Source organism: Otolemur garnettii, unplaced genomic scaffold, assembly GCF_000181295.1.
Source record: "Otolemur garnettii isolate 467f Iridium unplaced genomic scaffold, OtoGar3 scaffold00018, whole genome shotgun sequence".
NCBI classification, from domain to species: domain Eukaryota; kingdom Metazoa; phylum Chordata; class Mammalia; order Primates; family Galagidae; genus Otolemur; species Otolemur garnettii.
The window spans coordinates 20,168,212-20,184,975 of NW_003852413.1; the positions used below are offsets into that span (position 1 = coordinate 20,168,212).

General features: G+C 56.7%; 2 protein-coding genes across 4 annotated transcripts; one reads left to right on the forward strand and one right to left on the reverse strand.

Annotated features, from left to right (window-relative positions):
* The first annotated feature begins 1,065 nt into the window (after window positions 1–1,065).
* On the forward strand, window positions 1,066–5,267 carry SLC25A39 (solute carrier family 25 member 39). Of its 2 annotated transcripts, none has more exons than XM_003786271.2 (12): window positions 1,066–1,215; window positions 2,014–2,113; window positions 2,244–2,303; window positions 2,427–2,471; window positions 2,697–2,830; window positions 3,167–3,234; window positions 3,357–3,481; window positions 3,657–3,830; window positions 4,149–4,258; window positions 4,442–4,523; window positions 4,606–4,692; window positions 4,776–5,267. In XM_003786271.2, the coding sequence occupies exons 2-12, from the start codon at window positions 2,029–2,031 to the stop codon at window positions 4,889–4,891; spliced, it is 1,086 nt and encodes a 361-aa protein (XP_003786319.1). In that variant the 5' UTR covers window positions 1,066–1,215; window positions 2,014–2,028; the 3' UTR covers window positions 4,892–5,267. The 2 variants fall into 2 exon arrangements, with proteins under 2 accessions (XP_003786319.1, XP_003786318.1); XM_003786270.2 differs by having other exon boundaries at window positions 2,721–2,830.
* Window positions 5,268–6,359: 1,092 nt separating this feature from the next.
* On the reverse strand, window positions 6,360–15,637 carry RUNDC3A (RUN domain containing 3A). 2 transcript variants are annotated; one of them, XM_003786272.3, is made up of 11 exons: window positions 15,304–15,425; window positions 11,626–11,741; window positions 11,118–11,266; window positions 10,853–10,938; window positions 9,701–9,790; window positions 9,515–9,595; window positions 9,217–9,382; window positions 8,970–9,127; window positions 8,132–8,269; window positions 7,935–8,041; window positions 6,360–6,927 (listed from the first exon to the last, which is right to left on the reverse strand). In XM_003786272.3, exons 1-11 carry the CDS (start codon window positions 15,408–15,410, stop codon window positions 6,785–6,787), a joined length of 1,341 nt encoding a protein of 446 aa, XP_003786320.1. In that variant the 5' UTR covers window positions 15,411–15,425; the 3' UTR covers window positions 6,360–6,784. The 2 variants fall into 2 exon arrangements, with proteins under 2 accessions (XP_003786320.1, XP_012658548.1); XM_012803094.2 differs by having other exon boundaries at window positions 6,847–7,516; window positions 15,304–15,637.
* Between the last annotated feature and the right edge of the window lie 1,127 nt (window positions 15,638–16,764).

A 16,764-nucleotide genomic window follows, 5' to 3' on the forward strand; every position in this document is an offset into this window, starting at 1 on the left:
ACGGTAGGCGCCGGCAGAATGGGAGGCTCCAGCGCTAGAGTCCACCACTTGGGGTCTGAGGGGCTGGGAAATAAGTGACGTCAAAGTCACAGCCTACCCTCCTTAAAGGCGCAAGCTAGCAGCCAAGGTTCAGGTCTCTGCATTAGAACAAATAATCCCCACGGTGCGAAAGTTTTGAAGGCCAGGTGGGTGGTGGGGTCTCCGCGGCGCGGATGACCCAGGAGAGAAACGTGTCCCCCTCGAGAAGCGAGATCAGACACGTTCCGTGGGAGGCTGGTGCAGTAGGGAAAGCATCGACCGGTTCGAATCCCGAGTCTTCTCTTCAAGCCCATTTCAGCGTCTGTACGCTGAGCTACGGGTGCCGCCTATACAAATAACCCATTTGACTAATCACCTACTTTAAAAAGTTTTGAGATTAAAAAGAAATAACAATGTGAAAACCAATACAAAGCATCGATGCCCTTTCTCCCCGAGGCACCGCTCTCACAGGGCGCAGGAGTAAGCCGCGGCCCAAAGCGTTGCGGTAACCTGCCCGAGGTCACACGAGGGCACCCTGGGCTCCCGCTCAGCCCACCCGGGCCCCCAGCTCCTGTGAAGTGCGTTGGGAGCTGCAACTCGTTCCGTCATCTGTAGAACAGAGCTGATGCGAATCCATGCCAGATAAAGCTTCTGAAGTTGCAAAAGCTCGGCGCAGAGACCAGCAGGTGACGTGCGCCATCGCTGTCCGATCTCCTCAGGGTGCTCACTCCCGACGCCGCCGCGGCGCTACCCTTGCGGTCTCCAGAGCTCGCGGGGCAGCGCTGGACCTGAGTGTCGGCGGGGAGGGGGATTGGGAGAATATGCAGTCCAGCGTGGTGCCACTGCCAGGTAAGGCGCTATGTGGTGAGCGCGACCTCGGCCCAAAAGTCTCAGGGCGCACAAGGCGAGAGCGCTACCAGCTCCGGAGGCCGCGGGTGCAGGGGCTGGAAAACCGCAGGTCCTAGAGGAGACTACGAGTGGGCGGGGCTGGCGTCACTTCGGGCTTGTGGCCTGTCGGCCTTCAGGGGGCGGAGCATTGAAATCGGTTCTGGGGGTGGGGCCAACTCGGCCACTTTCGGCGTCGGCGTCGGCCTGGCTGCTAGGCTAGAGCGCGCGGACCCTGCTCTGGGCCGCGTAGCGGCTATGGGCCGACCCGGCCCAGGGCGCCGCGCCGCGCGAGCACCAGCCTAGAGCCAAGTAGGCGGGACGAGGCCGGGCAGGGGGCTGGCTGGGGGCAGAGGCAGGAGTAAGGTTTCTGGGGGTCCCAGAGCTAGGGCTGGGGGTCTACAGTCACAGGCCGTCGGGACGACGTAGTCTATCTCACCTCGCGGCCCTGCGCGCGGGTCCCGATCACGGAATGTCACTGAGGGTCGAAGAGAGATTCCTTTTCCCTGTCCTTGCTCCCCGGCCTCTCGCCTGAGCCCCGGGCCTGTTATTCGAAAAGAGAAGGAAGAGAGAGTCTTTCTTGTGCAGGCGCCGGGCCTAGTCGGCCTGGCCTCGGGAGGGGCGGGGCAGGGCCAGGCCGGGCCCCCCCCAGTCTGCAGGCCCGAGGGGACAACGAGCTCTTTGTATTTATCAGATTAGTTTACCGGTTCCTCTCTTTGTCCAGCTCCACCTCTCCACGCCGCCTCTCGGGGCTCCACGTGCCCGCCCCTGGGACCGGGTGCTGGAGTGGGGGTGGGGCTGCTCAGGTGTTTTCATATTTGGGCCGTTGGGCCAGAAGCCCGAGCCTGTACTTAGAAGGTGCAGAGTAAGCATATGTGATGTGGGTGAGAGAACGGCCTTGGGCCATTATTGCCATTAACCAATGGGTGGCTTCCTTCCAAACTGCTCCCGGAGGAGTGACCTTGGGTAGGTCAGCTAATTTCTGTGAGCCTTAGTTTCCCCGCTGGCAAAGTGGTTTAAAGTCCTAAAGTGCCTATGGCCTTCTTTCTGCTCCTCCAGTTGAGTTGTTTTGTGAGCTGGTGCTCCATTTGACTGAGGTTTGGTTTTCAGGATAGAAGCTACAAGATGGCTGACCAGGACCCTGGGGGCATTAGCCCCCTCCAACAAATGGTGGCCTCAGGCACCGGGGCTGTGGTCACCTCTCTCTTCAGTAAGACTTGGGGAGATGGGGTGTGGGCAGCTGGGTATTGGGACAGACCAGACATTGGAGGCAGTTTGGTTCTGAGAGGGGTTACAGGTGGGTTCCTGAAAGGAGTCTTCAAACCTGCCTTCTCTCCCAGTGACACCTCTGGACGTGGTAAAGGTCCGCTTGCAGTCTCAGCGCCCCTCGGTGGCCACTGGTGAGTGCCCAGCCCTGGAACCAATGGAGGATGATACATGAACAAAAACAGGCTCTCCCAGAGATAGGGGCCCTCAGACGCATTGGGGGCTTTCCTAACTTGAGGTGTTGTCTTGTATTTTAGAGCTGGCATCTTCCTCTAGATTCTGGAGCCTCTCCTATGCCAAACGTGAGTGCCCCAAGTCACAGGGAGCCTGGGAGGGTGCCGGGAATGGAGAGTCCCAATGTCCCTAGTGCAGTGGGCCCCACAGCCATGAATTAGCAGGTCACATCTGCCAGCAGAATGTCCACACAGAGGGATCTAAGCTTTTGTTGGTCTTCTAGGGGTGGGGGCTCCCCACCTGACTTCAAGATTTCAGGCTCCTGTCATCCTAATGCCCCCGACCTTCCCCAGTGCCCTCCTCTCTCCAATCCACAGGGAAGTGCCTCCTGTACTGCAATGGTGTCCTGGAGCCCCTGTACCTGTGCCCAAATGGTGCCCGCTGTGCCACCTGGTTTCAAGACCCTACCCGCTTCACTGGCACCTTGGTGAGGAGCAGTGGAGGAACCACAGCCATTCCCTAGGGGTTTAGTATGGCTGAGCAACAGACCCAGAAAGGAGCAGGTAGTGCAAGGCATATAGAGGTAGCCCATTTAATTTGGTAGGAGGTTTTCCAGAGAACCTCCATGAAGTTTTGAAGGGTAAATAGGAGTTTACTCCACTGGAATTGCATGTGGAGGCTTGAGGGGCTGACTGCCTCCCGCAGGACCGGGGGCTGTGGGCAGTGGCTGAAGGTTTCAGGCAAAGGCCTAGTTTGGGCCAGCCCATCAAAGGCTTAGTTCGTGTCCTTCCTTTTTCTCCTGGACTGGTGCTCACTTGGCTAGGATGCCTTCGTGAAGATTGTGAGGCATGAGGGCACCAGGACCCTGTGGAGCGGCCTTCCAGCCACTCTGTGAGTCACCTGATCCTGCGTGTCATCCTCCCTGGTACCCGTTGATGCCTTGGCTCTCCATTGACTGGCTGGGTGGTCCAGGGATGTTTAGGACTTTTACCTAACCTCTGTCAATGTCCCAGGGTGATGACTGTACCAGCTACCGCCATCTACTTCACTGCATACGACCAACTCAAGGCCTTCCTGTGCACGCAAGCCCTGATCTCTGACCTCTACGCACCCATGGTGGCTGGCGCACTTGCCCGCCGTGAGCACAGCCCTGAGCCCTTGTTCTCTATCCCTACTATGCCTGAGCCAGTCATTCCTCGCTCCCAGCCCCAGCCTATGGGGGAGGGGAATGTTCTAGGTCACTAGACCCTGAGGCAGTAGCTGGGTAACATAGGGCATATGACCTGACCTCTCCCTGTTATCCTCCACCACAGTGGGCACTGTGACTGTCATCAGCCCCCTGGAGCTTATGCGCACAAAGCTACAGGCACAGCACGTGTCATACCGGGAGCTGGGTGCCTGCATCCGTGCTGCAGTGGCTCAGGGCGGCTGGCGCTCACTGTGGCTAGGCTGGGGTCCCACTGTCCTTCGAGATGTGCCCTTCTCAGGTAGGCATCCAGGGGTGTAGGGGCTGGGGTAAGGAAGATGATGTGCAAGGGTCTACTGCCAAGTTTCTACTTTGTTATTGATGACTGTGAAGCCACTTCTGAGTCTCAGTTTTCTTATCTGGGAAAGGGACCCAGCAGAGAGTATCTGCTCAGGTTCCCGTGGGCTAACTCCTACAGGCAGCCCATTACAGGGCCCAGCATGTAACAGACAAGCCTCACAACGAGGGAGGGAGCAGTGGTTTGTTTGTGCAGGATGGGGGGTCTGCAGCCTACCTCACTGCCCCCCATCTCTAATGAGAGCTCCCCCCCAAACCCTAGCCTTGTACTGGTTCAACTATGAGCTGGTGAAGAGCTGGCTGAATGGGCTCAGGCCAAAGGACCAGACATCTGTGGGCATAAGCTTTGTGGCTGGCGGCATCTCAGGGACGGTGAGTGCCTGGCTGAGGATTCTTGAGAGTTCCCACATAGGGGCTCATTACCTGCATGTCAGGGAACTCGCTTCTCCCTAGCAGTCCTTTGAGGCCTTCGTTCCTCTTAGCCCTAGAAACCCCCCAGGATTCAGGGGCTGGGGGTCCTAGGAATGGAGCTAAGCCCTCTCCTTACCCCATCAGGTAGCTGCAGTACTGACTTTACCCTTCGATGTGGTGAAGACCCAGCGACAGGTTGCGCTGGGAGCAGGGGAGGCTGTGAGAGGTGAGGGCCAGCCTGATGGGATGGATCAGGCAGGGTGTGAGTGGAGTTGTTGGGGTCTGCTGAGCTGGCCTCTTGTTTGCAGTGACACCCCTGCATGTGGCCTCATCTAGTACCTGGCTGCTGCTGCGAAGGATCCAGGCTGAGTCAGGCACCCGGGGACTCTTTGCAGGTGTGTACACAAATGTGTGTCCTTTCCTTCCCTGGGCTGGTGGAGGCCCTCTGGGACCCTGACCTGGCCCCCTCTTGCTTTAGGCTTCCTCCCCAGAATCATCAAGGCCGCCCCCTCCTGTGCCATCATGATCAGCACCTACGAGTTTGGCAAAAACTTCTTCCAGAGGCTCAACCAGGACCGGCCCCTGGGCTGTTAAAAGGGTCAAGAAGACAAGGACCCCCATCTTTCCACAGATGGGGCGAGCAGGAGGAGACTGAGCCAAGTGCCTTTTCCTCAGCACTGAGGGGACGGACTGGCTCCCTTCCCTCATGACAACAAGCCCGGGGGAGTAGGGCTGCCCTGGGGGCTGCCCTAGCCATCCTCACAGACATTTTTCTTCTGATTCCTAAAGATCACCACTTCCCCACCACCAAGTTCAAGACCAAATCTGTCCCCCATCCTCTCCTCCTACTTTGTGTTTCCCTTGGTGTTTGCTGTAGCTGGGCCTGTCCCTAGGAGCCCAGAAACCTTGGGCCTGGTTTAGTCTCCCCTACCCCTGTTAATTCCTTAAGTCTAAAGATGATGAGCTTCTACCCTGTGTGTGTGACTGTGGAGAGCTTGGGGTGGCTGGGGAAAAGTGGTGGTCCTTGAGGACTGAATTGTAAGAGGAGACTTGGGAAGGGCCCTGGTGCTGGCATTGGCTGCCCTGAGTGGCATCCACGAAGAGGCCCACTGTGTTAGGGTTAGAGTGAAGGGTGGTGTCACCTCTGCTTAAGGGACCATTCAGTAACGTTAGAGGAGGGAGGGTAGCTTGCCTGACATGAGCTTTGTGGCTGGTGGCATTTTAAGGATGGTTAAGTGGCTGGGCTGGAGGTCAAGCTGACAGAGCTGTTTTGGGGGTGGCCTGAGGGTTGTTGGCAGAGCCAAGGAGGAGAGTCAACAGCAGTGTGTAAGCCAGTGGTTCTCAACCTGTGGGTCACGACCCATAGGAACTGTGTTAAAGGGCTGCGGCATTAGGAAGGTTGAGAACCATTGGAGCTGTGTGTCTCGGAGTTTGTGAGTAAGGTTGAATGGGGTCTACATGTTTAGGCCAGAGCTGAAATGCTCGGGCTGATGTTAGGGACATGGCACTCCCAGAGCACATCTCCACCCTGCTCCTGAAGTTATGGGCCTCTTGTCAGCCTGGGGTGAGCAAGTTATTAAAGGATATCAGGGCCTGGTGTGGCTCACACCTGTCATCCTTGCACTCTAGGAAGTCAAGGCTGGTGGATTGCTTGAGCTCAGGAGTTTGAGACCAGCCTGAGCAAGAGTGAGACCCCCATCTTTACTAAAAATAGAAAAATTACCCAGGTTTCGTGGTGGGCTCCTGTAGTTCCAGCTACTTGAGAGGCTGAGGTGAGAGGACTGCTCAAGCCCAAGAGTTTGAGGTTGCTGTGAGCTGTGTTGCCACTGCACTCTATCTACCCAGGGTAACAGAGTGAGGCTCTGGCTCAAAAAAGGAATATCAGGTTGAAGGGGTGCTTATGTGTCTTGGTCCTGTCCTAGACAAACGTAATACTTAGGATGTTTCACACAAAAGCCACTCCTTGGTTCTGTCCAACTTTGGTTATGGGCCAAGCTCTGGCTCCACCATCTGCTGACCTCAGGAGGGGCCCCATCCCAGCCCCTCACAGACAAGGCTCCCCTCAGTCCTCTGGTTTTTATTTGCCTGATCCTCTCAGAACCCCTTCCCCTGGGGGATGGAAAAGGAATGACTCCAGGGGACAGATGGGAGAGGCGTGGGGATTGAGGATGTTGAGGCTGGACCACCAGTTCCTGAGGACGGTGGGGGAGATGAGCGGAGGGGAGTCCAGAATGGAGCTGGCAGGCATGGGGAGATCACCAGAATAGAATAGGCTCCCTGTGGCCTTGGTGCCCCTTCCTCCTGGCCCAGCCAGCATCCCATTGCAGCCCCTGCCTAATACAGGCAAGGGGAGGGGGTTGCCTTCCCCAAGAGAGCCCTGACTGGCACAGCGTTCTCTAGAGGGTGGCCTGGATTGGGGGACTTGAAGAAAGGTAGCAGGTGTCCGCAGCCCCTGGCAGATGGGGCTGGCACTGCCCATGCCGTTCCTCAGCTGGGGCTCAGTGCCGGGCTGCCCTCGGGACTGTCGCTCACCAGGCACTCGTTGGATTTGAAGCTCGCCAGGGACTTGCAGCTGGGGATGGAGGCCAGGGAGCCGCAGAGGCCCAGCATGGAGGGCGTGGGGTCCTTCCCTGGGGAGAGAGGGTGGGTGAGGCTGGGCCAATGGGTCTGCATGTGTGTGAGTTGGAAAGGGGTGAGCAAAGGAGAGGTAGCCCTCAAGTTCCCCGCCCCCTTCCTTGTTATCCTCTGGAGCATTTGCTATGTTCAATTAAACATCTGCCCATGCCATGAACAGTGCTAGGGACACTGTATTGTAATCGTCACTTTATGTCTCTGTCTCCCCCTGAGGTTCATCCCTCTCTTTGTCCATTTATTAAACACACAGTGAGCATTTGCTCTGTTCCAAGCACTGGGGATACAGAGAATGGACGAGACACAGTCCCTGCCCTCATGGAGCTCACAGTCTGGTGGGGAGACAGACACACAGACAATCACACAGTGTGACAGGGTTACATGTCCACAGCCTGCCTTGTCTTAAAGATCTAGGGTCATCCAGTACAGTGTGGTTTGTTATAAAAAATGAAGACAGGAAATCCAGGCACAGGGAAAACTAGGATGGGAAAAACCAACATGAAGCCAGGGGTGAGGTCAACACAAAATGCATGCGTTGAAGTCCTGGGAATTCGCTGGAAGGGAGCCACTAATTTGGTTCTGAGCTTCCTGGCAGCCAAAGAAAAGGGGGAAACAATGGTCAGGCAAGTAGTTCACAGTGTGTGTGAGACAAGAGTGAATCAGGCTGAGGAATCTTCAAGAGTTTGAGACCCCCTTGAGTATGTCACGACATCAAAAGCCATCCACACCCTCATTACATGCTGGACATTGATCAATACCCCCCCCCCATTTTACAGATGAGAATGGGCTTGGCAAGGTGAAGCAATTGGCTGATCTTGCATAGCCAGAGGAGGCACAGCCAGGATTTGCGTAGGGTTCTGCCTTACATCCCAAACCAAGCTCTTAATTGCTGTGTTAAACTCTCAGAGCTGAGAGAGAGAGAAAGGGGATTGTTCAGGGCCTGACTCCAAGGCTTTGCCTCAACCCTTCTTGGAGGGGTGCTGAATGACAGGTTGGGGGTGCTCACCAATGGGGCCCCAGGGCTCCTCGTCACGCTTGCCCTCTCCCAGGCGCTGGGAGTCTGAGCTCAGGCTAGCTTCAGCTGACAGCGGCTCTGTGCTCATGAAGCTGTGTCTGTGGCAGAGTAGAGTTGATTTCGTGTGACCCACTTCCCGTTGCTGGGAGGATGCACTCAGGCCCTAGCAGGGCCTGGCAGGGGCTTACCTCCGGTAGAGTTTGGGATTGCTGGCACCCTCAGCCCCATTGAGCGTTCCCAGCGAAGGCCATTGGTTGACCAGGGGCGTGGTGAGTTCCTTGGAACCCGGGGCCAGAGGGGCGTGGTCTCCAGGGATCAGACCTGTCCTGGGAGGGGGAGGAGTCGTCAGGCCTGGCAGGGAGTGTGAGGACTTTGGGAAAGGTAGATTCTGGAAGGGGTGGAGGAGGGCTTAGTAATGAAACCTGAATAGCAAAAATGTGAATACGACGTTGGAGTTCAGTGGGGGGCGGGTCCTGGGAGGCAATGCTGCGGTGGAGGGGTCATGGGACTGGTACACTAATACCAGGAGTTGTAGTAATGGAGTGCTGTAGCGGTCAGCTGGGGGAATCCCTGGAGTTACGGTAATAGGGAGTCTGGGGGAGGAGGAGTCAAGATGAAAGGTCAGGGAAGAAAGGTTTAAGGAGGAATTGTTACAAGAATTGGTAGGGGCAGGGTTAAGGGGAACCATGGGTGATGTCAGGGGGCCTGTGGATCAGAGGGGTGTTAAACGTGGGAAGGGTGCAGTCACGCTGAAGGTCACTGAGTAACATTAGAAGTCGTGTGAATAATGTCGGGGTCCCTGCAGTAATGTTGGATGGCCGCTCTAGCTGATGCTGGGTATAAAATGTGACGCCAACTGTTGGAGGTCCCTGAGTCTTAAGTTGAGGACAATGATAGAAGGCCTTTGCCGGGTCTTGGGGTGGAGCTGGCCAGACCACTGGAAAGGCGGTGTTAGAGTCAATGGGGTGATGAAGGGGCCTACGGGGTAGCAGGGCAGGTAGGGTCAGGGCAGGCGGCGGCGCTCACAGCTGCTCCTGCAGTTCCAGGATCACGCCTTCCAGCTCCCGCTTCTCGCGCTGGTTCTGCGCGGCCGCCTCCTCTAGCTGCAGCTGCAGCCGCCGATTCTCCGCCTCCAGGTCCTTCAGCTGCGACTCGCGCAGACGCACCAGTTCCTCCAGGTAGCCCTGCGGGGCGCCGGCTCAGCCTGGGCGGAGGGGCGTCCCGGCGGCGGCCAGAGGGCCCGGCCCTCCCCCCGCCCGTCCCCGCCGCGCACCTTCTGCGCATAGACGATGCGGAACTTCTGCTCCATTTTGTGCCACTTGCTGTACCAGCTGTCCTCGTCGGTGACGAGAGGCAGGTACGGGTGCTCGGGCGAGTTGTCCTCACTGGTGCTGCTTTCGGCACTGTGCCGCTCCTCCTCGTCGGTCAGGTAGTCGTAGCTGGGGAACGGAGCAGTCGGCACGGCCGGTCCCCGTCCCACCACATAACGCCCACACCAGACCTCTTGGCAGTGTAAACAGGATATCCCCGTGCCCCCTCTCCACGCCCACCCGAATTATCAGGCTGCTCACCTCTGGGTGAACTTTAGATAGGGCGTGTAATCGATGACCACGGGGGTTTTCCCGTCCAGGACTTCGCCCTTCAGACAGAAGCTGGGGGCAAAGGAGCCACAGAGTCAGGGGTGGGTATAAGAGGATAGGATGTGGACATTTTGAGGGGGAGCTAGCCCCTTCCACCACCACCCAGGCGAACCCCACCTGAAGTCGATGGCGCTCAGTCCGATCAGCATCCCAGTGAGGACGGTGGCTTCCTCCCGCAGCATGATGGCTCCAGAGTCATAGAACCTTCTGTGGAGAGAGGGGGAGGGACTGATGGTGCCGTGTCCCCCAGGGAGCCCCACCCCTGTGACTTCTCTTGTCCCCTTACTGCAAACCTTTCGTGAAGGAAGGAGATATTGCCTTCCTGATCTCATTCAGGTGTGGATTTTTTTTTTATATGGAGTCTCACTCTGTCACCCTGGGTAGTGTCCTGGCAGTCCTGGCATCTTCATAGCTCACAGCAACCTCAAACTCCTGGGCTCAGCCTCCCAAGTAGCTGGAACTGCAGGCACCCCCCCAGAATGCCTGGCTTTCAGGTGTGGATCTTGTCTCACCCTCTCAGGCTGGGGCTCCCTGGGGATAGAGCTTGAGTCCCCACCTACTACTAGGATGGGTGTTCCCTGAGAAGAGATCCCCCCAATCCTCTGAGCTACTTCCTCTCCATCAAGTACTGGGTCACCCAGATTCTTCAAATCAGTTTTAAATCATTAGTGTTTGGCAGACAGAAGGTGCTCTGATACACTGATATGAACTCTGAAACATGCAAACTGGGGATAGAATATGGTGAAAACATCAGGTTAAGTGTGTTCACTTGGGCCAGGGGAAGGTACCGCACCCCACTGTGCCCAGACAGCTTCAAACACACTTTACCACACTGGCACATTCTGTCTTGGGACCCCTGTGAACCCACAGCCAGAGGATCGAAGCCTGCATGTTGGGACTCTGGGTCCGTGGGTAGCAAGTACAGAACTGCTGCCACTGTTTGGAAAGCCTACAGGGCCATATGTTGTGACTCATGGAGCAAAGCCCACAAGTAAAAGGGCACATGGTTGAGGCTCCTCCAGAGGTTGTCCAAGGGTACAGTTATGTATGACAGGATGGGAAATGATGGGCGCTGGAATTTGACTTGGAAGTGATGGTGGTGGTGCTAAAAGTGTATTTCTGGGACTTGAGGCCAGGCTAGAAGAAGGAAACTAGCAGTGTGCACTGGGAATCATAGTCTGGGTACTGAAGGTTGCCACAGGAACTGAAGGATCAACTATTTAGGCAATGAGCATGCATACTGGGACCCAGTTGCCCGAGAGATCTGACCTGGTGGTCCGGGTGTCCCGCAGAGCCGTGGTGATGTATTCTGACATGCGTTTCTCCATCAGTGCCACCCGGATCCATGCCCGGCCCTGGAAAGCATGCTCACCTTTACTTGCTGCCCTAGAGGGACCCATGTGTCCAGCATTGGGTATAGCCCTCTTGTGGCCTTTCTCCTCAGTGCCATGGGCAGAGGATAAGGAATGAGGAGCAGGCAGATCCCTTGTGTCCAGAGCAGGGAGCAATCACCCCAGCCCTGCCCACCCCTCACCTTGGCTCGGGCTGTGCTGATGTTCTCCATGTTTTCAATGCTGCTCACACAGTTGTTGGGCACTTTGCTGCAGGCCAGCCGGATATAGTCCCAGAAGCCCCGCTGCCCATCTGAGCTGAACCAGCTCACTGGACCTGCTTGGGCACAGGCTGAGCCAGGGCAGGGAGGGGGCTCAGCAAGACCAGGGAGTTTGGAGAGGGCCCATGTTCTAAGGCACTCACATGCATAAGGATAAGCAGCCACCCACACATAATGCCTCCCCTAAACACGTGTGCACATACATGCATGTATGCAAAGGACGTGCCAGCAGGGAGCTGCATGCCCATTGATGTGGCTTTTGGGCAGAAGACCTCTCCCCTTTTCCCAACTCTCTGCATGAGCATCTGTGCATAGCCCAGGTTGGGGGCCAGGGTCAATGATGGGTCAGAAATCTATAGAGTACATCAGGGACAGCAAGAAGCTGGGAGTTGGGACAGCTGGACAATGCAAGGTGGGATCCGGGGCCCACCTTTGAAACGGTGGCTGAGGATCTGCTCTAAAATGGCTGCAAAATTAACAAACTCCTCCGATGAGTCATCGATGGGCTCCGCTGTGTACTTCTCCAGCAGCGTTTTCACTGAGAACCTGGGTGGGGGCAGGGAGACAAGGGAGTGGGGTTTCAGGTAAGGAGACTGGGTGATGGTGGTAGAGGAGGGGTGTCAGGCAGAAAGCGGGGAGTGACGGGCAGAGAAGGGTCAGGAAGAGTGTGGAGGCAGAAGGAATAGAGGGAGAGGCAGGTGAGATGGCAGTGACCATGGAGGTGCCATGTCATGTGGTGTGAGAGGGTGGCAGGTGGGTAGGGAGGGTGACAGGTGGAATACTGATTGACAGAGTGGGTGAAAGGAGAGAAGACAGTCTTCAGGAGCAAGGAATGAGAGAGGCTGACACAATATGTAGGAAAATGAGGCACCGAGAGCCCCCTCCTCCTGCACCACCCTTCAGAGTCCAATTCTCTGTAAGAGTTGGGAGTGAACTAGGAGTTAGAAGACAGTTTGGGCCCCTGCCCTGAGCTCTCTTCTGCTGTTGCCAGAACAATACTCAGTCCATTCTGGGGACAGAGGTTACCTGTGTCAGGGCATGTGAGCTGGCACTCTACACATGGCACGTGGGCACCCTGGATGGCCAGGTGGGCTCCTGGCACATAGATACCCCCTTCCTCCTTTTCCTTCCCGGCTCAGACTCCCACACACCAGCTGCCCAGAACCAGGCAGTGCAGAGCTGAGTGGGGGCAGGAGGAGCTACAGGGTGTGGGTCTGATATGCACACTGGGTGGGAAGGGGCAGTGACAGCAGATCCCTGGAAGAGGCTTGGGGACCCAGACACTAGCTTCTTGGGGAGGAAGGAACCATTGCTGAGTGACTGGAGCCAAGCTCCTTCCCCTGCCCCTGTGCCCCTTCCCAACTCTGTTAAAGCCTCAGGCTCCCTCTGCAGTCTCTACCCCTGCAATTTCCACCTACCATCCCTGCAGTGGGGTGGGGCAGGGATGAGGACACAGCCTCTATCATCCCATTATTGTCCTATTGTGGGTGGCAGAACAGAGGCGGGCGTCCAGGAATGTGGGAGATGCTTGGAACTAACCTTTTTTTTTCTTACATTCATCAAGCCCTGTAATGTGCCAAGAACCATACTTTGCAAGTATCACCTCACCCGTCCTCACCACTGAGGTAAGTACCCTGGGAGGTACTTCTTACTAGCACCGTCATCCCCACTTTATAGATAAAGTAACTGAGGGTCTAAGAAGTTGACCAGTCTGTTCAGAGTCACACAGTTCATGAGAAATTAAGCAGGTATGTCTGATTCCAAAGCCATTGCTTTCCCTCTACATCTTGTGGCCTCCTAGTGGCTGTCACCCAAGGTCCTCAGTCCCTGCTTCTCTATCTTCTGTCCTTCACTTCACAGAGCTCTAGCCCTGGAACTCTAGCCTCAGGCCAGTGGCACAGTGGAGCCTCTAGCCCCCATTCCTAGAGTTGGTCTGGCCTAAGATCAGAGCTAGGTCAATCTTGGAGTTGCACTACGGGGAGGCAGCCTGCTGGATTCAAATCCTGTTTCATCATGACACTCACATGGCCTTGGGCCCCTTTCTAAGGCCCCTCTTCCTAAGTCCAAACAGAACAATGACACTTGCCTCATTAAATTTTAGATTAGATCCTAGAGAGGGCTAGGAGAAGGTGGGTGTACGTGGGCTACTGGGCATGGGCAGTAAGGGGTTGGCCTGTGGGAGGGGGTCTGTGTTTAAGGCATTATCTGGGCCTCACTATGCCCCCTCAACTGGATAGTTTCCCCTGGTCAGCTGGGTCAGGCCTCAGTGGGGCCTGGGGCTGGATTCAGCATGGCAGCCATCTGGTATCTGTCTTCAGGGTGCTGCAGAGCTGGTCATCGCCCCCGGAGCCCCATAGTGTGCTCCCTGTTAGGAGGTACAGTGGCTGCTGCAGGTTACCATGGAGATAGGGAGGCCAGGGCCCAGGGGAGCCTGCGGCCTGCTAAAGGGAACTGTTCTGGGAGCTGTGGGCGAACCACGTGACAGTGATGAGGCAGCAGGGGCCCGAGGGGTTTCTGAGCCTCTGTAATGTCCCCAATCCCCCCAAACTCTATCCTTCACCCCCCAGCTCTAAGCCTTCTCCAGTCCACCAGAATCTCTGCTTCTCCAGCCCTGGCCAAGGATAGTTCTCTCTTTCCCCCTCACACTCAAGAGTCTCAACTACCCTGGCAAGCAAGAGAAACGGTAGGAACTTAATGAGTTAAGGTAGAAGACTGGGTCAGAAACAGTCATCAGAACGGGCACTGGGCTGGGCTCCTGCACAGATTATGCTGTTACCATTCTTTGATGTGGCTATTACATCCAAAATGGAGATGAGGAGTCACCCAAGGTCCCAAGTGGTTAGGAGCCTTCCTAAGGTTGCACAGCTAATAACTGATGAAGTAAGAGTTTCAACTTATGACCATCTGGCCTCAGAGACAGAAATCCTTGTTTTATACCACACGAGCAGGGTTTGGGAAATGAGGGTAGAAGCAGTGGCCTGCACTTTGGACTGAGCCATTGCTGCACTCATTCCTTCCATAATGTTCCAGACACTTTAAAGGAGGTTTGATGGGAATAGCACTGAGCTGGGCACTAGGGGTGTGATGCTGTGAGAAAGATGCAGAATGCCCGTGAGTGTGCCCAGGAACATGGAAGGAGGTGTGGGAGCCAGGAGCCAGGGCATCAGGTGGATACTGATTCCTGGAGAAGGAGCGGGCAGATGGGGCTGGCAAAGGACAACAATAGAGGCCCTGCCCCCAGGAACTTCCTGCCCTGAGAGGGCAACACCCTGTGGGCACAAGAGGTTACAGGTGGAGAAGGCAGCTGGCTTGGGGATCCCAGTGGGAGAGGTGAGGGCAGATAAGGGCTGCAAAAAGAGGAGCTGAGCACCTGGCCATTTCCTGGCTGCAGGATAGGGAGGGTGAGTCACTGCAGAGTTGAAGCGGGAATGATCACTTCCTGGACCTTAAGAAAGAGGGAGAACTCCCCAACCCTGCAGTAGTACCACCCTTGGGAACCGATGGTCCTGGCCTCCTAATCTCCTCTCCTTGAACCCTGGAGACCCAAGCCCTCAGTCCATCCCATAGCATTGTGCACTGCCCCTCTCTCTCCGCAGGATAGATTCAGGGGCTTTGCTCACATGCCCAGTTGACCCTGCCCTTCTCTGCTCTAGAATTTGAATATTGGAAAGCCCATCTGGAAGAGACCAGGCTTACAGGGGGTGAAAATGAGGGGATTATTCTTGGGGTACCCCTCATGGTTTCCCCTCTGCCCACCCTGCTGCCCACTCCCAGCAAGGGAACCAACCATCTCTACTCCTCCCCCTCACACAATGTCACTTCCTGGTTCTCACAGGAAGCTGCAGTGCCAATTAAACAGCCCTCACCCCCGAGGCCCCAGGCCCAGCATAGGCCTGACTTGACCTAGAAGGGTAGGGACCAGACTTACAAACCCGGTCTGGGCTCTAGACCTGGGAGGGACAGTGGACACACTCCTCTTAACCCTTTGCTTCCCTCCCTTTTCTCTGCAGCTGCTGTGCACATTCCCGAGGGGACAGTCAGTCCAGGCTTCCGCAGCCCGCCTAACCCTCTCCCCACCCCCCATCCCCTGCCCCTCAGCAGCACCCACCTGCACACGGTGATCAGATTCCTACGCTCCACGGCCACGTTGCGGGAAGACGCTTTCTTGGAGGACAGCCCCAGAGCCATGGTGGTCTGGACAAAGCTCGCTTCCATCCAGATGTGCGGCCACTTATGCCGCCGCCCGCTGCCCCCCACCCGGCCCGGCGCCTGGGACCCTTCGCCGGATCACGACTGGGCCTTCTGCCCGCCGGGGCCCCTCATCCTCACCACGGCCATGCCCTTGCCTCTGCGCCTGGTGTCTGGCCCCCTCGCTCCCTCCCCAGGCGGCGATTCGGGAGCAAAACAAGGCCGGGGAGGGAGCTCTCCGAGGTGCTGAGCCGGGGCCCGTCACCCCCTCCCCCAGCCGCCCGCCCCCCTCGGCCCGTGACGTCAGGGCCCTCGGGCCCCGCCCCCCAGCAGACCAGGGACCAATCCGCAGAGGGTGCAGGGTTTGTGGGGGAAGGGGACAGGCTGAGGCCCTAGAGAGGGCGGAGGGGGTCCCCTGGGGAGACAGATTGGAAGAAGGAAGAAGCGGTCTGCCCACTCCCAAGCTCAATGCCTGGGACTCATCGCCTCACCTGGAGTCTCTGAGCTCCTATCCATCTACTCCCTTGTTTCTGATTCGTGGTCGGTGCCACTTGTCTTTCCCCCCCACCCCCCGCCTGGAGAAAGGAGGTCCTCACCTCCAGTACTCTCACCCCAGCCCCGCCCCCACCATTCTTCCTCGGCCTTCTCTGAGAAGCGAGTGCTGCGTTCAGACAGCACAGGTCGCCCTGGCCTGCTAACCCAGGAGGCTAAGGAGCAGCCGAGAGACTGCGTATTTGTTTGTGGGTCTGTGCCCAGGCTTGATTTGTCGGCTCTAGCCAAGCCGAGCGGACCCCATCCTGGGGTGGAGGATGGGAATCCAGGATAAGCCATAGGAACCCAGCGCTTGAAACCCCTCAGGCAGCAGGCTGGCAGGAAGGGCCCTGGACTCTACGGAGGTTCCCAGCTGTAGAGCTGGTTCTGCTGCACAGTACAGGAGTGGGTGGCAGTCAATCCTTCACACCACCCCAGGGCCAGCTGGCCTAAGGTTAACTAACTCCTTGGTTGCCAGCATTGCTGCATGGTGCCATCAACCAGGGTGGGGAGTTTGATCCTGGGAAAGGCCAGGAGCACCCTGCAAAATGGTTGCAGCTTTTACCTGGAGATGGGGGGAGCGGAGGAATAGTCTGACTTCCCTGATGCCCTTGGCCTCCTTATTGCTCTCTCACATCACATCCTTGCTCCCTCCTGATCCTTTCTTCTATTCAACCTATTCCAGAATTCTCAGCTGGATTTCCTTTCACTCATTGAGATCCCCAGCTCCCACAGAAAGCCCATCTGTGTTGATTAAAGAGGCTCTACTCAATTTCTCCATCTGCCCTCAGCAATGCCCATCCCAGGGATCAGCTCATAGCTATTGTCCAACTCCTCCTACCTACTCAAT